Source organism: Spermophilus citellus (genome assembly GCF_964194105.1).
Source record: "Spermophilus citellus genome assembly, chromosome: 7".
NCBI classification, from domain to species: domain Eukaryota; kingdom Metazoa; phylum Chordata; class Mammalia; order Rodentia; family Sciuridae; genus Spermophilus; species Spermophilus citellus.
The window spans coordinates 83,424,505-83,449,132 of record NC_138188.1 but is presented as its reverse complement, the minus strand read 5'-3'; the positions used below and the strand labels follow the sequence as shown (position 1 = coordinate 83,449,132).

The 24,628-nt window shown below is 35.7% G+C and overlaps 1 protein-coding gene across 1 annotated transcript in view; it reads right to left on the bottom strand.

The window, feature by feature from the left end:
• Positions 1-7,854: 7,854 nt before the first annotated feature.
• LOC308653881 (olfactory receptor 5K3-like) overlaps positions 7,855-24,628 on the bottom strand; it is a gene marked incomplete at both ends in the record, with an annotated part of 115,696 nt that continues 98,922 nt past the window's right edge. Inside the window, one exon of the mRNA XM_081302635.1 lies at positions 7,855-8,694. Coding sequence (XP_081158761.1) covers positions 7,855-8,694 — 840 coding nt within the window. The remainder of the gene's footprint in view (positions 8,695-24,628) is intronic.

The following is a 24,628-nucleotide window of genomic DNA, read 5'->3' as shown; positions in this document are numbered from 1 at the left end:
ATTGATCATCATGTACTATAGTCTTCATGTGTTTTTGGAAGTTGTTTGCTAATACTGTATTAAATATTTTTGCATTTATGTTCATCAGGGACCAAACGCTATAGTCTGATAAAGTTTCTGCCCATTTTATAACCATAGAATGGGGATTATATTCCAACAGGAATTTCAGAGGGGCAAACCATATTCAACATCTCTTCACCTAAGGAAAAGCTGAGACAATTTGTGCCCAGCACATACATCTTAAAGGAAATACTGAAAGTAAGTATTCTCAAGGTTTTTCATACACACACACACACACACACATACACACACACACTCAAAACACTAGCAATAGTAATTATGCAATTATATAACACTACTTATAGATATTTTCTTCTTTCCTCTCATACCTGATTTAAACTTATACAAGGAAATATGTAAATAATATAATATAATATATGTAAATAATAATATGTAAATAATATACTATTATATATTATAATAATTTATAAATAAAATCTTTGTGTACTATATTTGCCTATAATATCATAAAGGAGGTGGAGAGGAGGAACATACTGGATTAAGGAAATAAGGACATGTTCTACAGTAAAAATTATAAAAATATTTATGTTTGTAATGTGTGAATTTGGTATTAGTAACAATACAAAAACACAAGTGGGACAGTAATTAGAGCTATATATGAGTAATACTTCTGTATACCACTATATAAACCTAGCATATATCTGAAGCTGATACTGTCAAGAAGTATATGTTAAGCATACACACAGACACACAAATTAGATAGAGAAAATTATTTCTGCAACATTAGAAGATACTCCCCCCGCCGAATGAAAGCAGTGAAGAAAAAACAGAGGAATAAAAATATATGAGGCATAAAAAACACAAAAAAATAAAATGGAAGCTCTAAATTAATAACATTAACTGTGAATATACAGAATAATCATATTAAAAGGCAAAAGACTGGACAAAAAATGATCCAGCTATATCCTTGATATAAAAGACATTGTTTAGAACAAAAAGTTACAAAGAGATGGAGAGAAAAATGATAGAAAACAGTATATCATGCAAACAGCAATCAAAAATAAGGTGGATGTTATACTAGTAACAGACCAATTTGACTTTGAAAGAAAGACAATCAATAGAGATGAAAAGAACATTTCAAAATGATGGAAGTTCAGTCCTTCAGGATGATACAATTATTGTAATGAATATGCATCTAATAACAAAATATATGACAAGCTGAAAGCAAAGACAGCAGAAAGAAACTTTACCACTCTGCTTTTGTTAATGGATAGAAGATCATCAGGGAAATAAAAAGATTTGAACTACACTAATAACAAAATAGACCAAACAGACATGTGTAGGACACTCCAGCCAACAACAGAGTTTATATTCTCCAGTGTACACTGTATGTTAGTAAAAGCAAAACTCAATACAAATAAAATGATAGAAATAATACCAACAAGGCTTGTCTGATTATAACAGAATGAAGTTGAGATATTATGATACTAAATAATACATGGAAATCCAAGAGTACATCCTAAACTACGGTTAAAAGACCTAATCATAAAGGAAAGTTGAAAACATTCACCTATGAGTTGTAGACAAAGCAGTTCTTCTTAGGGAATTAATTACTATAACCGTGTCTATTAAAAAGAAAGAAAGAGAGCTGTAACAGATAGCCTAACTTTTCACTTTAAGAAAAATAAGAGCAAACTAGGGACTGGGATTGTGGCTCAGCGGTAGAGCGCTCATCTAGCACGGGCGGGACTTGGGTTTGATTCTCAGCACTACATAAAAATAAAGGCATTGTGTTGTGTCCATCTACAAAAAAGATATTCTTTCTCTCTCTCTCTCTCTCTCTCCTTAAAAAAAAGAGCAAACTAAAGGTAAAGCAAGAAGGAGAAGATATTATCTGAATCTGAAATCTGAAACAGAAGTCAATGCAACAGAGAATGAAAAAGGAAAAGGGAAAATTAAAAATATCAGAAGTTGACTTCTTTAAAAGATAAAGGAGGTGCAGGGGATGTGGCTCAAGCGGTAGCGCGCTCGCCTGGCATGCATGTGGCTGGGTTCGATCCTCAGCACCACATACAAACAAAGATGTTGTGTCTGCTGAAAACTGAAAAATAAATATTGGAATTCTCAAAAAAAAAAATTAAAAGATAAAGGAAGTAGATAAACATTTAGCTAGACTAGTATAAAAAGGATACAAATTATTAAATCCAACAGGGGATATTGCTATTAATGTTTCAGAAAGAAGAGATGATTAAAAAAATATAAACGAAGGTATTCTGACTATTAGACAAGCTTTGAAATGGATAAATTCACAGAAAACCATAATTACAAAACATGACTCAGGATGAAATAGAAAATCTCTTACCATAAAAGGTAAGAGACAGACTTTCTAATTTGACAATCTACCCAACAAAAATGTCCAGCTCAGTAGTGCTGCCCCAGTGGATTCTACCAAAGATTTTTAGTGTAAACATTAATTTTTATAAACTATTTTTTAAATGTAGGTAAAGTAACACTGGTTATTTAATAAGATTTTTTTATATTACCTTGATATCATAAGGAAAAAAAGAAACTCCAGAACAGTATGTGTCATGATTATAAATTCAAAATTCTCAAAATTTTCTATTGACCAAGTACTACAATTATGAAAGACTGTACACAACTACTGAGATTTATTCCAGAAAGACAAAAATTGCTACAAAGCTCCATTTGAAACACAATAAGTAAAACACATCATATGTATAGTCTACAGAACAAAAATCAAATGACTGTGTTAAAAGATACAAAGTATTTCACAAAATTTAACAACTCTTTATGAAAAAAATCAATATACTAATTAGGAAAAAGGCATATATCCCAGAATCAAAAGCATGTATGTTTTACTATATAGGGTAAATCCACAGTTATGTCAATGGTCAAAGACTGAAAGCATTTTTTCTAAGGTCAGGAGCAAGACAAGCATGTCTGCTCTTGCAATGTCCCATCAACAACAGAAGAACTTTATACACAATACCTACCAAGATCTCAAAATTTTGTGAGATCACCCAAACCAAGGAACATCTAAGAACCTCATAGCCAAGAGGAGCCTGAAGAAACAAGATGACTAAATACAAAGTGGTTACATAAATAAGATGATGGAAGAGAATAAGATTAGCTATAAACTATGGAAATCAGAGTAAAGTATGGACTTTGATACACAGCAGTGCATCAGAATCGGCCCATTAATTTTTCTGAAGTTACCATAATAATGTAAGATATCGGTGACATGGAGAAGTGAGTGTGTGACATATCAGAACACACACACATTTTTATAAAGGTAAAATGTTTCTAAGATACACTTAAAACTATTTAAAGATAATGGCTTTGAGGTAAATCTCTGAAATACAACAAAAAAATCATGTGACACAGAAATGAGTTTTAAATCCATGGCAGGATGGCTCTGCACCCTTAAGGGTCCTGCTTCCACACTGGAAGGAGAGAGAGTGAGTGTATGAACCCATGTTACATTTATTTATAGAAAGGGGGCTTCAAAAAATTTTTGATGGAATGTTTCTTTTTTTTTTTTTTTTGCCAAATAAGGTAGGAGGTGGGCTGTCCAAGCTTAATGGGTAATGCTCAAGTCTGGAGCTAGCTGTTCCATCAGAAGAACAAAGGCAGAGATCTCATATCTTGGGCATTCTACACATGGGAATGCTGGGATTGTTCCCAAGGGAAGATCTAAGCCCCCATGGCTCAGTACCGAGTCAACGACAACTCAAGTAGCATCACAGGTGGTGTACCACTCTACCCCATTCACAATAGCCTCGAAAGAAAGAAAGAAAGAAAGAAAGAAAGAAAGAAAGAAAGAAAGAAAGAAAGAAAGAAAGAAAGAAAGGAAGGAAGGAAGGAAGGAAGGAAGGAAGAAAGGAAGAAAGAAGAAAGACAGACTTGAGAATCACTCTGGCAAAAGTGGTGAAAGATCTTCATAATGAAACTACATTAGAAAGAAATTAAAGAAGACCTTAGAAGATGGAAATCTCCGATGTTCTTAGATAGGCAGAATTAATATGGTCAAAATGGCCATACTACCAAAAGTGTTACACAGATTTAATGTAAGTCATATTAAAATCCCAATGACATTCTTCATAAAACTAGAAGAAGCAATCATGAAATTCATTTGGAAAAATAAGAGACCCAGAATAGCCAAAGCAATCCTTAGTAAGAAGAGAGAAGCAGGAGGTATCATGATACCAGACCTTAATCTATGCTACAGAGCAATAGTAACAAAAATGGGATGGTATTGTCACCAAAAATAGAAATGTAGACCAATAGTACAAAATAGAAGACACAGAGAAAAACCTACATCAATAATGATTATCTCATACTAGACAGAGGCTCTGAAAACGTACATTGGAGAAAAGACAGCCTATTCAACAAAGGGTGCTGGGAAAACTGAAAATCCATGTATAACAAAATTAAATTAAACACTATTTCTCACCGTGCACAAAACTAAACTCAAAGCAGATCAAAGACTTAGGCACTAGAACAGAGACTCTGTGCCTAAAAGAAGAAAAAGTAGACCCAAATCTTCATCATATCGGCTTACAACCTGACTTCCTTAACAAGATTCCTAAAGAGCAAAAGTAAAATTAAGAATAAAATGGGAGGGATTCAAATTAAAAAGATTCTTCTCAGCAAAGGAAATAATCAACGGATGAGAGAGCCTAGAGAATGGGAGAAAACATTTACCATACACATCTCAAATAGAGCACCAATCTCAAGGATATATAAATAACTAAAAAAACTCAACATCCCCAAAATAAGTAACCCATTCAATAAATGGGCTAAAGAACTGAGCAGAGACTTCACAGAAGAATAAATACAGTCAATCAACAAGTATGTGAAAAAATGTTCATTATCTCAAAATGCATTCTACTGTCATGTATACCTAAGTAGAACAAATAAAAATGCAATTAGAATATTCTAGGATCCTTATCATTGCTGAAAATTATTTAACTTAAATCTAATTAAGAGGAAACATCAGAAAATACCGAGTTTGGATATTTTACAAGGCACCTATTGTTCAAGGAAAGGCATATATGTTTACAACGTACATATTATTTACATGTGTTATGAATTATTTGTATAAATATATATTTTAGTCTAAAAATTTTCACACATCACACGCACTCAGTTTAAGACCTTAACCCGCTCTAGTTCACAATTTCTGAATTAGGCATCCTCAGACCTAGAATTAATTCAAAGAACTGCAATGTGTTCAAATATTTATGAGCTTTGATTGACATAAGCTTAGCTGCTGTGATTGGCTATGATTGACTAACACTGAGCTATTGGTTATAAGAGCTTATTCCTTATTTAAGCTTTTGTTTGGTTGCAATACTAAATTAGATTGCATTTCATTCCCTAGGAACATAAGTGCAGAGGCACCCTCAGGTCTAAATTTAATTCAAATAGAATATTGTGAGTATAAATATGTATAAGTACATGAAATGTATGTAATATGTATATATTGATAGTAGATAGATATATAATATATGCAAGCATGTATATATTATATGTATATACATGCAGATTTAAAAAAATTGTTTTAGTTGTAGATGGACACAATACCTTTATTTTATTTATTTTTATGTGGTGCTGAGGATTGAACCCAGTGCCTCACACACATGAGGCAAGCGCTCTACCACTGAGCCACAACCCCAGCCCATACATGCACATTTTTGAATAGACTAATGTAAATTGCTTAATTTATTTTTAATTAGCTAAAAATACATATGAGTATTAGTTATATTATACTGCTAAATTTTCTGTTATTTTGAGAGTTTTCAAAATAAATTTGGAACTGTGATTGATCCACATCTCTTTTAAATTTCTGCTCATTTCATTACTTACATTCTAAAATATTTTCCTACAGTGCTTCCTTCAGTTTATGTAATTTATAACATGTTTTAAAGGTTAAGATCATGGATTCTGGAGCCAGATATCCTGGAATTGATTTCTGAGCTTCACAATTGCACATGATGAAAAATGTGAAATAATGCATGTATTTCCACTTTATCTCTATGTACAAAGTATATATCTTCCTGGCCATCAATGTTTTATTGTGGAGCTCTTAATATTAGAATATAATAATCAGAGTAAAAGGCTTAATATTTGTTCTCAGTAGTGAAGTGGATACCATTGAAAAAGTATTTGTAAACTCTGAATGTTTGAGGATTCATTTGGAGCATTAAAGAACACTTGTAAGAGACAGGAATGTTATAGCTAGCATTTAATCTGTTGCAAACAGAACACTTTTTCAGACAAATCTTAAATAGTAACATTTACTGGATTATATGACTGGAAGGGATTATTTACTCCACATATTTTGGTTTATTTTCTTAGAATTGTCTCAGTTCAGCCCTTGTTTGAGTGTTGAGTATGACAATAGGTTAATTTTGTTTTTGATGCTGAACAGTAGGTGGTGACAGATTTCACATCCATTTGTGTAGAGAGAGCAAGATGAATATTGTGATGCATGTGTGTGTGTGTGTGTGTGTGTGTGTGTGTGAATGTCTTTTCATTTCCCAGAAACTTTTCTTTTGACTCAGTGGCCCCAAGTAAATGACATAGTGTTTCTTCAAGAGATGTCTGGGACTCAGTGTTGCTAGGATAATGGTGGGTGGTGCTGAAATACACAACATGAATCATAATGTTGTTAGAAAAGGGAAAGAACATCAATGGATATAACTCTGACAACTGAAAATTACCATTAAAATACAATGTGTACAATATCCATCCAATTCAGAGCTTCTCAAACTTTTTGGATTCTTTTAGACTCTTAAAATACATTTCAAACCCTAAGAGCCTTTGCTTACATAGATAATATATCTGTGGGTGTTTATCAGATTAGAAATTAAAACAGAAAAACTGAAAACATATTCATCATTCAAAAATAAAAACATTAAATCCATTTTATACTAACATAGAAACACAAAAACCATTTTGAAAGAAATATTTACTAAATAACCAAATAATTCAGGCACAGTTTGAGTACTGGTAATACAAAATCAGACATGACATGGTTGACACATAAGGAAATAAATAATAAGGTCTGGAAGAAAAAAAATGATTTTATTGATATACTAAATAATTAGTCCCAGGATGGACGTATACAACAAAATCTGGAAAAAATAAAATCCATATGATTTTCATTATGAATAGCATTGTTGTAAAATACAGACTGATAACTCACTAATATATAGTACTTTAGATTTCAGAGAATTTGAGAGTAAAAACAAGTGACACTAACATGAAAACATTCTTAACTGGAGGACATTATCTCTGAACCCACATTCAAACCTAATTTACTGAATTTACTGAAACTCCTAAAGTCAATTTGGAAATCAAATTCAAGTATGCTATGCCTCTCATAGATGGTGTTGATTAAACAAATATTAGTATCTGAAATCTTGGAATGTGCCTGAGGATATAGATTATAATTGGAAACTCAATAAATTTGCAAAAAATATTAAATATGTCTTCCTTTATATATAGTAACTATTATTCCTAGCATTCTTTGGATTTGCTAACAATTGGGACTGATTTCACATTGGCAATCAGAAAATATTATTTAGTTCATACCTGATGAAATGTGGTAAATAACATTTTGTAAATATACTTTAACACAATCTCTACTTTCTAAATTAATTCGACAGCAGTATCATCATATTGTCAGAATTTAATATTTTATTCTGGAAATAGGCATTTTCTACTTTCTCAGTATCTGTAAGTTAAGAAAAAGTTATTATCAAGTTAAAATCAATTTTCTAGGGGAGACGAACAATATTTGTACAGTTATCTCTTCATCACAATTTTTTTAATAACATTCATTACTTCCCTATTTCTTAGACTATAAATGAAAGGGTTTAATAAGGGAATGACTAGAGTATAAAAAATAGCAACAGGCGTATCATTATTGCCTTCTTTAAATGAATTTGGCCGAATATACATGAAGAGCAGAGAACCATAGAATATTGACACAGAGAGAAAGTGGGATGCACAAGTAGATAGAGCTTTTCCTCTTCCTTCTTTGGATTTCATTGTGAATATAGTGAAGAGAATATAGAAATAAGAGATTAATACTACAGTGATAGTAAAGACCTGAATAGAACCTGACAAGATAAGTATCATCAATTCATTAATATAAGGGTCAACACAGGAGAGTCTGTATAATGGAAGGACATCACAAAAAAAGTGATTGATTCGATGAGACCCACAGAAAACTAACCTAAATAGAAGACCTACATGAACCATGGGATGCAGGTTTCCAGCTATGTAGGCTCCTGTGGTCATCTGAATGCAGAGTTTCTTTGACATCAGAGAGTGGTACTGCAGAGGGCTGCATATGGCCACATAGCGGTCATAGGCCATTGCTGCCAGAAGAAAGCAGTCTGTAGTCTCAGCAAGACAGAGAAAATAGAATTGTGCCATGCATTCATAGAGGGAAATCCTACTGTACTCAGAAAAGAAGTTCTCTAGCATCTTGGGAGTGATGGCAGAGGAACAGCAGGAATCCATGAGAGCCAGGTTGCCCAGGAAGATGTACATTGGTGTGTGAAGACGGCGCTCCATGTAAATCAAGGTCACCAACCCTAGATTCCCCACCATGGTGACTAGATAGATGGCAAAGAACACCATAAACAGAAGTGTCTTAAAGTCTGGTTGATCTGTAAACCCTATGAGAATGAATTCTATCATTAAGGAGTGATTGTTCTTAGTCATCTCTTGCTTTTCTGTTGAGAGAGAAATTATGTGCATACAATGTACTTATTAAGAGCATGTGATTTTCAGTTTTTTCTTTTTTAAATTTATTTATCTTTCTACTTATTTATTTATATTTATATATGACAGCAGAATGCATTAGAATTCTTACTACATATATAGAGCACAATTTTTCATATCTCTGGTTGTATACATAGTATATTCACACCAATTTGTGTCTTCATACCTGTACTTTAGATAGTAATGATCATCACATTCCACCATCAATAATTATCCCATGCCCCGTCTCTTCCCCTCCAACCCCTGTGCCCTATCTAGAGTCCATCTATTCCTCCCATGCTCCTGCTCTCTATCTCACTATGAATCAGCCTCCTTATATCAAAGAATACATTTGGTACTTGGTTTTTTGGGATTGTTCAAATCCCAAAGTTGTTCAAATCCTAGTGAACTTGTTGAATTCAAAGTTTGTTTTGCTTTGAAAGGCTGTTTTCTCTTATGAGTTAGGGGTCTATTGGGACATTAGCATTATCTTCTCTATCTCCATCCATTTACCTGCAAATGCTATGATTTTATTCTCTTTTATTGCTGGGTAATATTTTATTTCTTTTATAACAGAGAAGTGCCTTCTTCTAGCATCCCATATACTCTCTAGTTTACTGTTACATCTGCTTCCAGGGAGTCCTTCACTTGGCAAAATTGTCAGCATCTGTGACTTCATAGTGTGATTGTTACCTTCACAAAGACATCTTGATAATTTCAAGATGAATACTGAAAGTGAAAAATATTTATATGCATACATTTATGCAAGTATAACATAAAAATTTAGCATACTCATATTTGGATCATTGTTCCCAAGTAATTATAGTGTCTGTATTTGTTTAAGATCCCTAGGATAAATTTAAAATTAATTTTCTATGAATATGTATTTGTTCCTTACTGAGATACAATTTTTATAACTTCTTTAGGTGGATTAATTTTTTTTTTATAAAAAGCATTATAGGTATTTGATTTTTTTTGAGATTTTACAAAGATCACTAATGGAGTAGACTAGTCATATTTAAAGTGAATTACTTTGAAACATTAAATAAATAATGCTGCACATGTTATCACCTCTCAAACATTTCCTAATGTCACAGCAATTTTCACAAACACCATTTCTGTCCATTCCATGACTTCCATTGATATTTTTTCCAAATACTTAAATCCTTTTCATTTTTATGGCATAGTTTATATAAAGTTTTATGTAAATGTTCCAGAACACCTTGCTCTCATTTTCTGAATTTAGGAGCGTGTCTTCTATAAACAACACAATCTACAATTTCTCATGTATAATTTAAATTGTCTTATTTTTTTCACAATATCTGAAAATTTTTGTAACCATATATAAGCATTTTGAAGTTATTTTTTAATATGTTTCTGTGAATGGAGCTGTAAGAAACTCTGGGAAGAAAGCAGAAATAATTCCAATCCTAACTCTCCCTGTGAGTAAATGTTTGTCTACGAATGATACTTAGTGACCTCTTGGTGCCTGCTTATTGATATTTTTGAAGAAGAATGTACAGGGAATATGTTTAACATGATCATCTTAAGTATGTTAGATATTTTTATTTCACCTAAATTGACTCATTTTAATGTTTTGCAGTTTCCTAAGAAAATTTATGATTCTCTAAATGAATCTTATATAAAAAAGTTTAAGACTTCCCTTTATATTTCAATTTTAAAAATTTAGAAAAAGAGAAACTTGTTCAAATCCTAGTGAACTTGTTGAATTCAACATTTGTTTTGCTTTAAAAGGCTATTTCCTCTTATGAGTTAGGGTTCTATTGGGACATACTGACCAAAAAATCTTGTAATATAAGTTCTACTCTCAAAATGTGTTTGTACTTCCATAATCAAAACATCCAAAGGAAGGCAATAGAAATTTCTTGGTTCTAAAGTTCTGAATTAGAGCTACATAATTAGCCAGTTAGATTAGATACTAGACACAATTTTCTAAATATATTTTTGTTATATTTGCCTGCATTTTATAATTGGATCTTATAATATGAGAGTATGATGAACTACAATATTATACTTCATTTTAGTTTGCCATACTATTAAATTTTTTAAAATAATTAAAATGATAATAATGGCATTAAAATTTAGAAATAATGAAAACTAGAAGGTAAATATTTATAGTCACAAAAATTATAAGTTACAATATGTTAGTCTAGTTTTCTTACCTAGATTTCTCTGAGAATAGCTTTTTGCAAGTGCACTCTCGTCTTTATGGTCAAAGTGTCAGGATTTAGAATACATATATACCTTGTTCTCAAAAGCATATGAGGAACTTAATATGAGTTTATGTCCCTTGTACTTCCTAAAGTTTTCCATTATATCCTAAGGGGATCAACGTGTGATGACATCAACTTATTCCTCGGAGATCATAAATCTTAAAAACAAATAAATCATTTGAATTAATTAAATATGTACTGTGAGTTGAGATTAAAGTAAATACCCTTCACTAAAGTATGTTTGATGATCATCTTGCTGATTTGCTTTTAAAAACCGCTCTTCTTTTGCAATTCTCCTTACAAATCTGTGCACAAAATACACTATCTCTGATATAAAATGTGTCCCTATTACTAATAATTTCCAAATCTTCTGCACATCTCTCTCTACTTAGAGCAGCATTGTTTAGTTTTTTTTTTCCCTATGCTTCATCCTCATTCTGAGACTCGCTTGCCCTAATGGACATGTTTCTGGAAGGTCCTGGGCTCATTATACCATAATGCAATCTCCATACTGTACACATGAAGTTCCTGCTGAAGCTCTGACTGCACCTGGATCAAAGCACTTCCAGAGAAGGTAAAATGGGATGACTACAGTGGCTATGTCAAATCCAAGATGTTTAGGAGAAATAGTCAAGACCCTCTTTTAACAAATAAAAAACACCTTATCCAGCCCATTGATTCAAACTGACTTTCAAACCCAAGGACCAGGTGCTGAATCAAACCAGCCTGAGTCTGTCTAGACATGTCAGTCTGATAGTGGCATAAAAACAGTTGTAGTGAAGGTAGTTTTATGAACAAGAAAAAAGAGAAAGAAAAAAGACTGGTGATATCTACCATTTCAGTTTTTCTGTTCACAAATTATTGCTATTTGTTAATTTTTATCATATAGAAGTTTTAATGTTTTATATAAGTTCTTAATTAAGGTCTATTTAGAAGAACAGAGCTCTTGTCAGTTAGTGAGAGAAAATGTAATTCAGAAAACAGTTACAATAGGTCAAAAAAGTAGAGTAAAACAAAGCTTCCTGGAGATTAGTTCTGGTTATAATCTCTTACAAATAAAAGTTTTGTTAACAGAACTCAGGATTCTGGCTCTAGGTGAAGTTACACTGAATGCCTGAGGAGATTCTTAAGTGGAGGATTCAAGATATATCAGAGAAAGAAAGAAAAATATTATGGCTTATTTCCACATACTTTCCAGTTTCTTATCAGTGCCTTCCTTGGGAGAATCCTGCCAGAGTTCATTTGAAAGGGTTGGAAAATACCATATATTGAGTCCCTTTGATTGTGATATAAAACAGAACAGAAATGAGGAAATGGATTGGGGGCAAAGAGGTAAATGATCAATGGTCAGAAGAATCACATACATCTATTATTCTGTTTGTGGTTTCTGATTTGCTGCTTTGTTATTAAAGCCCTTACATTTCCTCAGGACTATTTCTTATACGATTGTATTTAATTCTGAGTCTGTTATGTTTCGGATCTAAGAATGTCCCTTGAAGAACTCATGTAATAGGCAAGGAAGCAATGTTCAGAGGTGAAAAGATTGGATAATGAGAGCTATCTCCTCATTTGTATGTATTAATAATTTGAATGGACGACGGTTGGTAAGTATAGACAGGTCGGTGTGACTGGAGGAAGTATGTTATGTTTGCGGGGAGGGTTCCTTGGAACCTGTCTCTCACCTGTTAAGTAGTAATAATCATCAGTGGAATGTAAATCAGTAATAAAGCAGCAAGGTCATAGGGTTTCTTTGAATTGATTTAATGAGCAATCAAGTAACTTGTAGAAAAACAACAGATATACTAACCCTGAGAATAAACACATGAAAACAAAGGGAGTCAATTTGAAACTTTATCATGAAGGAAAGGCCATTGGAATCAACTCCTGACAGGGTCTACAAAGTTTGTTGTAAAGTTGGAATATGTGGCCATAGAGTTCTCATTGTATTTCAGAAGTGAAATTTCATTGATAGTAAAAGTGCTCTATGCCGCAGTCTGGCTGGGCACAGAATCACGAGCCACTCAAGCAGGAACAAAACTTTATTTTTGAAAATGCCGCCAATACCCTGTACACGTCCGGGAAGAAACCGGTCCACCCACCGGAACCGGGGAACACACGTTCCTCCCCTGGAATTCCCTCCTACTGTACTTCCCCAACCAATGGGAACGCTCCAGGAGTCCCGTAGCAGGCCGAGGTGAACAGCAGGAGTCCAATATCCATATGAATGCAAATCTTAACATAATCATATCATCTCAATGGCTAGCTGGCGTCACCTTACAACCAAAAGTGCCATGCATCATATTTACTTGGCTGTGGCTCTTACCATCTGCCCCCTTCTGTTTAATTAAGCAACAGGCAATGTGGCTAGGGACCGTGCCTGTTAGGTATGTCCAATTCAACATATGATTCTTACCCGTCATCGGAAAATTGACCTCTAGGCATCAGCCTCCTGTCTTAGGTTGATACCACTGCAATTGAATCATACCCGTCACTGACTACCGGTCCAGTATATAGCCATACCTGTGGATAGGCCTATGCACCAGTGGGGGGGGGGTGAGGTTTTTTGCCTCACCTCAGTTGGCCCCCAAAATAAACCATCACTAGTAGAAGGGAGGAGGATACAGAAATGCCACGACATCAAGTCAATTGACGGCTCCTTAGGAAAAACAGAAATGTGCACACGTAACATACAACACATAAGACAATAGTAAAGGCCTTGTAGATTTACCTAGGTGAAATCTCCATTGCAATGTTTAAAAACTCCATAGTAAAAAAAATAAAACTGATCAGAAAAACATTAATCTAGGTCTGTATGAGCTCAAAAATAAAATGGAACTTTATGATGTGGGAAAAAGCAATAATAAAATAGATATTGAAAAAAGCATCCTAGTTAATCACTGTCGCAGATGTAAGAATAGCCAAGCTGGAGCTCTGGATATCAGCTGTTATGGATTTGAGTCAAATCATCTTCCTTTTGGTCTGTAGAAATTGTTTTGGTTAATCTCTCTGGAATCCAAATTGGCTGCTGTTCTTCCTGTGGAAAAACACAGACAGAGCCCCAACTCCAGACTATCACTGGGTCAGGACCTTTCCATTGTCCTGTTAGAATATCCTTCCAAAGTACCTTAGGCTTATGTACATTTTTTGGATACAAATGTCTTTCCGCAGCACTAAGCCCTGATGAATCCAAATTTAAAAAGTTTAGAGTAAAAAGGGTTATTTTAAGTTTATCTTTGGGGGATATATACCCCTTTCCAATTCCCTCCTTTTGTTTTAATAAGTACATTTTAATAGTTTGATGAGCTCTTTCAACTATGCCTTGTCCTTGTGGATTGTATGGGATTCCTGTTACGTGAGTAATGCCAAATGACGAGCAAAAATTTTTAAAAGAGGTAGAAGTATAACCAGGACCATTATCTGTTTTTAACTGTTTTGGAATGCCTACAGTGGCAAAATTTTGTAAGCAATGAGCTATAACATCTTTAGTTTTTTCTCCGGCATGAAGGGAGCCCATCAAAAATCTGGAAGAAGTATCAACTGTAACATGCAAATATTTTAATTTTCCAAATTCTGGCAAGTGTGTGACGTCCATCTGCCAAATATGGTTAGGTATCAGTCCTCTAGGATTGACTCCAAGATTAACTTGTGGTAAAAATGTCACACAATTTTGACATTGTTTTATTATATGTCTGGCTTGTTCTTTAGTTATTTTAAAACGCTTTTGTAAAGTATTAGCATTAACATGGAACCTTTTATGAAAATTTAAAGCTTCTTCTATTGTGGAGAAAATATGTATGTCATGTGTAGATTTATCTGCTAGTTCATTGCCCAAACTAAGGGCTCCAGGCAATCCTGTATGTGCCCTGATATGTCCTATAAAGAATGGATCTTTTCTGTCCCAGATTAGACTTTGTATAGCGGAAAACAAAGAGAAAACCGTAGAGGAAGGGGAAATCTTACCAGCATCTTCAAGGGATACTATAGCATTAACTACATACTGACTGTCAGAAAATAAATTAAATACAGAATCTTTAAACATCATAAAAGCTTGTAATACTGCATTAAGCTCTACCTTTTGAGCTGATTGTTTGGGTACTAAAAATGTAAAAGTTTGATCAGGAGTAACTACTGCTGCTGTACCATTGTTTGACCCATCAGTGAATATATTTGGAGCATTTATGATAGGGGTTTTTCTTGTCATTTTTGGAAAAACTACAGGATGCTTAGACCAAAAAGACAACAAAGGATTAGATGGTAAGTGATTATCAAATGAAACACTAGATTTACACATGATTATTGCCCAAGTATTTAACTCATTAGCTAACTCATCAATTTGATCCATAGTATATGGAGTAATAATTTTATTGGGAGAAATCCCAAATACTCCCTTTGCTGCTTTTATTCCTTTGAGTATTAATTGTCCTACAGCCTCAGGATATCTAGTAAGAATAGTGTTAGGGGAATAAGATAAATGTATCCACAATAATGGACCTTTTTGACAAAATACTCCTGTAGGAATATTTTTTGTTGGTAGTACAATAAATAATAAAGGCAAACTTATATAAATTCTATCCAAATGCATATTTTCCGTATATGTCTCAATGATTTTTAATGCTTTTCTTGCTTCAGGCGTTAACATGCGGGGTGAATTTGGATCTGATGGACCTTTTAGAATATCAAATAAAGGTCCCAACTCTCCTGTTGGTATGCCTAGATAAGGCCTTATCCAATTTATATCTCCCAATAACTTTTGAAAGTCGTTAAGTGATTTGAGTTGATCTACTCATATTTGAATTTTTGGTGGATGGACCATGGTTGAGGATAATAGAACTCCTAAATAATTAATTGGAAGATTTAATTGTACTTTATCTATTGCTATCTCTAGATTATAATTTTTTAATAAATTTGTAAGTGTGGCATAACATTCTAGCAATGTGTTTTTATCTTTATGTGCCAATAACACATCATCCATATAGTGAAATATTTGTAGTTCAGGATTTTGATTTCTAAGTGGCTGGATTGCTTTATTAACATAAATTTGACACATAGTTGGACTATTAGCCATCCCTTGAGGGATTACTTTCCATTCATATCTCTGATCAGGACCTTCATGATTTAGTGCAGGGATAGTAAATGCAAAATGTGGACTATCCTCGGGATGAATTGGAATTGAAAAGAAACAATCTTTAATATCTATAGCTAAAACATGCCAGGTTTTTGGTAAAGCAGACAATTGGGGAATCCCTGATTGAGCAGGTCCCATAATAACCATCTCATTATTAATGGCTCTTAAATCTTGCAATAATCTCCATTTACCAGATTTCTTTTTAATGACAAAAATGGGAGTATTATGGGGAGATATGGAAGGTTGTATATGTCCCTCCGCTAATTGTTGTTTGACCAGGTCATGGGCTACTTGTATCTTTTCTTTAGTCAGGGGCCACTGAGGAACCCACACTGGTCTTTCTGATTTCCAAGTAATTTTGATTGGCTCAGTGGCCCTTTCTGAAAACCCAATCCATGTCTATTTATTTCTTGATCTATTTGAATTGGTGCTGTCATACCTTGTTCTTGTTCTCTTAATCTTTTTTCTTTCCTAAAGCCTTGTCTAGCCCTAGTAGTGGGTGCGTTAGGATTGATGTTATTTGTTAATGTCAATCCTAATTGATCTAGGACATCTCATCCCCATAAATTTACGGGAAGATGATCCAATACATAGGGCTGTATAGTTCCTTCACATCCTTCAGGATCCTTCCAATCTAATACCATTGCACTTCTATGGGGATTAGTTGCCACTCCTATGCCTCGAAGTGTTTGAGTGGCTTGTTGTAATGGCCAATGTCTTGGCCATTCTTGACGAGATATGATGCTAAGGTCAGCACCTGTGTCCAGTAGCCCATTAAAGTCATGTCCTTGAATATTTAATTTTAGCATTGGGCGAGAATCTAAATTTAAAGACAGCATAGCCCAATCTACACCTGTGGAGCCTAATCCCTTGGAACCTCTTTCTACATTACAACTGGAAAATTTATCATGCAGGCTGGGTATTATTAATAACTGTGCTATTCTATCTCATGGTGAAATTACTGATATACCTCTTGGAGAACTAGCTATAATTTTTATTTCACCCTCATAATCAGGGTCAATTACCCCAGGACTTATCATAAGTCCTTTTAGTGTAGAAGAACTGCATCCCAATAATAAGCCTACTGTTCCCTGGGGAAGAGGTCCTTTTACTCCTGTGGGAATGATTTGAACTCCCATCTCTGGAGTTAGTACTGCTCTGGCAGAGGCGCAGATGTCCAACCCTGCGCTCCCTCTAGTTTGTCTGATGAGGGATTTAATGGATAATGCGTCCTGGGCACTACCTTGATGGTGCTGCTGGGTTCCTCCATTGCCCCGTATATTTGTGGTTTTGGGCCCCGGGGCATTGGGCCCTCCAGTCCGTTTTTTGGCAATGGAGCCTGATGCCTTTCTCCACAATATCATGGGTAAACACTTGGTCCTTCTCCGTTTTTGGATAACGGAATACCCTCTATGGTGGTTTGAGAACGGTATTCATTAGCCCAATGTCTCCCTCTATGGCATCATGGGCAAATACCCAGTATTCTATTCCTTTGATACCTAGCTTTGTTAAACCCTCCTCCTATGGGGCAACTCCTTTTAAAATGTCCTGTTTGATTACAATTATAGCATGTTTTTGGCCTGGCATCTAAAGCCTGTTGTACTGCTGCTAAGACTTGCCCTTTTTCATTAATGTCTCTACATAATTTAATATATGTGTTTAAATCTTCATGTCTCCATGGTCTAATGACCTCTCTGCAGCAACGATTTGCTTGGTCATAAGCCAGTTGTTTTATAAATGGCATTGCCTGTTTTGTATCTCCAAATATTCTAGAAGCTGTCTGAATAAGCCTATCTACAAATTCAGAGTAAGGTTCATTAGTTCCTTGTATTACCTTAGATAATTGACCTTGTAAATCTCCATGCCCCTGTAAAGTTTTCCATGCCCTAACTGCATCTACAGCAATTTGTGCGTATACACCAGGATCATATTCAATTTGCTGTCTTTGACCCTCATAAGGTCCCTTTCCTAATAACATATCTAGATTTCTTTGAGGGTAACCGGCTGATGCATTTTGCCTAGCTGTCTCCATGCAAAATTCCTCATTGGCAACCTTCCATAACAAATATTGTCCTCCATTTAGCACAGATTGACACATGTTAGCCCAATCTGGTGGTGTCATGTCCAAGTTGGTAATAGATTCGACCATACTTATGGTAACGGGTGCTTGTGGACCATAGGTTGTTACAGCCTCCTTTAATTGCTTTACTGTTTTGAAATCTAAAGCATGGTGAATTCGTTGCCCTCCTGCCTGCTCAAGTATAGGGCATGCTAATCTTTGGGGTCCTGCCTCAGGATTCCATCCATCAACTACGGGAGTTGAGTGCCGCTCAGCTGTAGATGGAGCTGTTGGTTGAATTACGCCCTCTGGTGATAGAACGGAGTTAGTAGCAGCCTCCTGTTGTAATTCTCCACCTGATGGCTGTTTTTCCTCTAAGCTTTCTTTCTTCAAATTTTCCTCTGTCTGACTAGCTCGAGAGACCTTCTCTTTTGCTTGACCTAACATGTTTTCTTTTTTTTTTAAAGAGAGAGTTAGAGAGAAGAGAGAGAGAGAGAGAGAGAGAGAGAGAGAGAGAGAGAGAGAGAATTTTTTTAATATTTATTTTTTAGTTCTCGGCGGACACAACATCTTTGTTGGTATGTGGTGCTGAGGATCGAACCCGGGCCGCACGCATGCCAGGCGAGCGCGCTACCACTTGAGCCACATCCCCAGCCCTGACCTAACATGTTTTCTACCATAGTCTGGACCTCTAACAATTTACTTAACAGTCTTTCGGTTTGTTTTTTACTAGATTCTAATCTACTATAAAGGTAACGCAACCCAATAAGATAGCATAAAACAAAGCCAAAACAGAACGAAACAAAAACGGAACAGAGAATGGTTGTATCAATTTTCTCTTTCTCAGGGCCGAATAACTTCAAACCTTGAGCCAACCATTTTTCCCAGTTTGCCTAAGAAAATTCTAGGGCTAGGGAGCTTGAAACAAAAACAAAATAAATCAAAACAAGAACACATTGTTTTTTGAAATGGTCACCCACTCTGTCGCCTTCCCTCAGGGGCGAGCAATTTTACTCACCTCCAAGCTTCAGGCATCCCCCGCACGGGCCACCAATTGCCGCATTCTGGCTGGGCACAGAATCACGAGCCACTTAAGCAGGAACTAAACTTTATTTTTGAAAATGCCGCCAATACCCTGTACACGTCCGGGAAGAAACCGGTCCACCCACGCGGTTGCGTTCTCCCGAACCGGGAACACACGTTCCTCCCCTGGAATTCCCTCCTACTGTACTTCCCCAACCAATGGGAACTCTCCAGGAGTCCCGTAGCAGGCCGAGGTGAACAGCAGGAGTCCAATATCCATATGAATGCAAATCTTAACATAATCATATCATCTCAATGGCTATCTGGCGTCACCTTACAACCAAAAGTGCCATGCATCATATTACTTGGCTGTGGCTCTTAGCAGCTCTAGAAGAGGTTTTCCTGGTCATTAACCCCATCACACATGCTAACATAAAATCGACTTGTTGATGAACCCCTCCTACCTGTGAATGGGATGGTCATCGTGACAGTTCCAGAAAGGACCAACTAAGGCAAAAAAAATTCCCATTTGATGTGAAGGAGAAGATAAACATCTGATTGATGAGGACCACAGAAGTTGTACCCCATAAACAATAAACAAGCAATAATAAATTTGGTAGTAGCATTTTTTTCTTTGCCATTCTGTGCTTGGAGATGACCCACTCTCTCTGTCTTGAGAGTGTTCTTTCTTTAATTTTCACTTACAATAAAATTCCCTTGATTGACGTCCATGTCTGACTTTAAATTTTCTTTTGTCGGGTCACAAAAACTGAGGTTTGGAGCGTAAGTTCCTCACTTTCCTGGAAAAGGCCCATTCCTCCCACTTCCTCACCACCACCTCCCCTGCACTCTCTGCTTCCCAGGTACTGTGAAGTGAGAAGCTTTATTGCAGCATTCTCATCAACTCTCAGCTCAGGCCCAGAGCAATGGAGTCCTCCAATGAACCTCTGAAACTGTGAACCCAGAATAAGGTATTTGCTCCTATATGTTGTTCTTTTCAGGCATTTTTAGTTGTATCAATGAAAACCTAACACAGAATCTTACATTTTTTAGTTCGCATAAAATACAGTTTGGTGTAAAATGTAAGAAGGGATCCACTTTTATCGCTAAATGAAACTAGTTGACCGAATACTATTACTTCTCTTTTCATATGAATTAGAGCTTTTTCATATTCAGAATTTTAGATATTTGAATTTACCTCTGTGATTTGTATTTAGCTCTATATGGCTCTTTGAATATTTTTTATAATATATTATAATACTTATTTTTCACTCACCCCATGGTGTATTCTAAAAGTTCATCACAAACATTGCTTCTCTCAGATGAGTCTCAAGATCATTTCATGTAATTAGAAAACAAAATGAGAAATTCAAACATAGGAAATGTTTGTGTTACAACACAAATGAATTTCTACTTCCCACTTTTAGACTGAACACACACACACAGAAATAACATATGTCTATTTAAGGATACAGATATGAAAACATCATGCTGCTAATTCTTACTTAGTTTTCAACAATGAGAACACAGAAGGAAAATAGGACAGTAGGAACCTACAAGAATATTCTCAAGAAAAACTTCAAATTGATAGTATAACCATAGTAGAAAAAAAAATAGAGAGGCATTTTAAACTTCAACAACAACAACAACAACAACAACAAAACTTGCAGCTGAATTCATGATAGAAAACAATGAATCAAAACCTTGGAATATGGTGAATTAGGGGAAAAGTGCATTCCCCAGCAGTTCCTCACTCAGGCAAGATTTAAATAGTAAGAAGGCTGTCCCTTAGTGAGGTGGGTGTGCAAAGGAATTGAAATTCAATTTTGGACAGTAAAATAATTAAAGAGACTCAATGTGGGATTGAACAGAAATCGGTACCTTGGCTAGGAAAGCTTGCAGTGAAAAAAAGAAGCTCTCTAAAAGAATGTTGAAATGAAGGAAATGAAAAGGGGGAGCTGGCTACTCCCCTTATCTCCAATCTTTAGGAAAGAATCTAAATAGGGTGACCTGGGTTCTAAAGTAAAAGAATGTACTCATAAAACATCTGAAGAAATCCACCTGTGCAGTGGGCACACAATTTGACACACACACACACACACACACACACACACACAAACACTCCCCAGTCATAGGCACAACATTGGCCTCCATTTTAATCTGGCCCACCACTGCCAAAGAGTGAAGAAGTAATAAAGTCTCCAAAACCTTTCAATTGAGGCCTCCATGTTCTTCTTTTGGGAAGAACAAACGGTATGCTTAGGGTGTTACACACACAGTAAATTGAAAACCTTAAACCTAAATTAAGAAACAATATGTTATATACATGCACCAGCTTGCCTAGTGGCAATATCAGTAGCATCAGAGGCATCAGTGCCACCAGGCCACTGCAGAGGGGAGACAAAAAACAGGCAGAGAGAGGAAAGCCTGGTGAATAAAATTGGCTTGGGGGAACAGAGAGGCTGAGCTTAACTGACTCAGAAACAGTGGAGAATATTGTTGAGTAAAAAACAATTTAAATTGATCAGTCATTTCAAGTGGCCCCACAGCAACAAGAAAAGGTGGGATGTATCTTTTCTATCAATTATAATAAAAAGATATTTACAAATTGTTTAATTCACTAGCGCTACTTTTTTATGATTCACTGTCACCTCAGGACATCTAGAAAGCTTAAATGTTGTGAAAGGAAGTATGAACTTTGTGCCCAACAAACACAATTTACCACAAATGCACATGTAGATCTGTGGTTATAATGTAAACCTGTCTTCCAGATATGGAGACACTAGCAATGAGCACTTCCCCTCAGCCTTCCTCTTCTCCCTCCAAGAGGTGGATTAACAAGGGTCATTGCCAGAAAACAGTTCTTCCTAAAAGCTAACAAAAGGGTATTTACATAGGGATTATTTTGCTACCTCTAACAAATTTTGGGCATTAGGACTTATTCTTTAATACCCAGTAATATTAACTAAAATGCACTTATAACAATGGCTAGACAATCTGAACTAATCTAAGGGGCACAGGTTGTTTCTCTATGCAGACTTTCTCCTTCCCCCACTCACCACTCAGTGAGCCTTCAACCTACTCTCCAAGACATTAAGTCAACAATTCTATTCCCCTAAATGGCAACTATTCCTATGTAGTTACAAAAAAATACTTAAAGGGCATTACTTTAGCCCTCTACTTTTACCATGTGTTGTATACTTTTAAACATCTAGAGACACTAGATATTTCCAACAAAAACTTAAGCTTCCAATATACATACAGTATCACTGCATAAATATCAACACTTATGTAACAAAGGACATACTTTGAAGCAACCCCATCCCCTCCTTAAAAGACTAGAATTTTAAAGTGTCTTGCAAACAGTAACATTCTTTCTCCCTTGTCTCATGTGTCACATCTGAGTGTCACATGATATGGTGTTACAATTTCACTTCCAAAAGTCCTTTTCAGAAGACTTCCTTTCTATGAATTTTAACACAGAGTGTACAAATGTGTGAGTTTACTAACTCTAGTTTTGTCATACATTGACAACCTCTTTAATATCTAGAGACTAGGTATTACAAAATTAGGAATCGTTTGTCCAGTATATATACAATATATACAGTTAGGCTGGCAGCAGAAAGACACAGGGAAACACACAAGGAAAGATGGGAGCAAATGCTCAAAGGTTTACTCTAGCCCATGTTTTCCCATGTGGGTGATGAAATTTGGGGTTCTGCGTGAAGTGGGCTGGCACTGAAATAAAGGCTAAGAAAGACAAAATGGCAAAGAAAGCACAGGACAGAGGAAGTAATTTTAGACAGGAGTGTGTGAAATGGGGTGGGGGTGGGGGCAGGCTGGCTCTTCAATCATAGTGATCAAGCTCACACTGGAAAGAGAGAGCTAGAGCCTGCATTTGCTTTATTTACATGGGAGGAAGCATCAAAGGTTTTCCATGGAATGTTCTTTTGCCAAATAAGATAGGAGGTGGGCTGTCCAGTTTCCAACAGGTTATGCCCCACTCTAGAGCTAAGAGAGCCTTTCCCTAGCTGAGCCAAGACAAAGGTCATGTGCATTGCACAATCCATGAGTGGGAAGGGCCACAAAATAGTTTGCAACGCCAAACCTAAATCTTCTTGATTCAAGGCTGAGTGAAGCTCGAATAATTTATAGGTGTCATCCCACATTTTACATTTTGATGTGAGCCACGTGTGTGTGTGTGTGTGTGTGTGTGTGTGTTTGGCTGTACTATAAGAATACTTTAATTCACTGGGAGTATGCATTCCTGCTTATATTTTAATAATAGAAATCTAGTAATGAAACAAGTTTGGTGTATTTTATTGCTCAATCTCATCTTAAATTGAGCATTAAGGGGATGCATTATTTTAGTTGTAACTCTGCCAATATGTCTATCTAGAGACCTGTTGCCATTTCTGTCTTCAGCGAAATTTTTGTACCCAAGAAAGGATAACAGATTGAGTTGGTGTAGTGTATTCTTGGTTATCAAAAATACTCATATAGCTTTGGGATTCTGAAATGGTGAATATTTATGATGTGTGGAAAAGCATGAAACACACTACAATCTTAATCACACAAAATGGGATATTGTGTGTGTATGGCAGGACCTGGAGGGATATGTCTAATTAAGCTGCTTGTGACTGGATAACTTTGTTTTCTTGTTTGTGTTTTTATTTTTTCTGTAATGAACAGTTAACTTTTAAAAAATAAGAGCTATTTTAAAAACCTGTAAAAAAATATGGCATGAGATTGCAAACTCAGAAAGAAAGCTTCCAGTTTAACCCAGCAGTCACCTATGGTGGGATTCAGAGTGTGCCTAGACCAGCATGACTGACACAGGCACAAAGGGGACTGTGCTTAGGAAAATTCAGGCTGGAAACACCAAGGAGAGAAAGTCCCCTTTGTTGCTGGAGACCCATATGAACAACTGAAAAGATTCCAGAAACCAGTCAGATAGGTAAGCCTGCACTCCAGGTTTGATCTTAGATAATTCATAACTATGATTATTAAATAAGTGAAGCTTGTGAATATTTAGACTTCTCACCCTAAAAGTGGAATTTTATAGAGGTTCCTGAGACCCAGACATCCAGAAGAGATTGACATCGTCCCAGAAACAGTGAGTATGAATCTAATATTGAATAACCAGAAACAGTTCCAGAGGTCAGCCAAGACTAAACTCTGGCTGTGTGGACTTCCAAATTAAAACTCTGCACCAGCTCTGTTGGAAGAGTCTATTCATCAGCACTCCTCAGTCTATCCCATCCTACTGAGAAAAGGGAAGCTGAGAGCGACTATAATCAGTTTTGGTTCCCGGCCTCACAGGGTGGCAGCTTGATGAGAAACAGAGAGATGTGGGATTTAACAGTA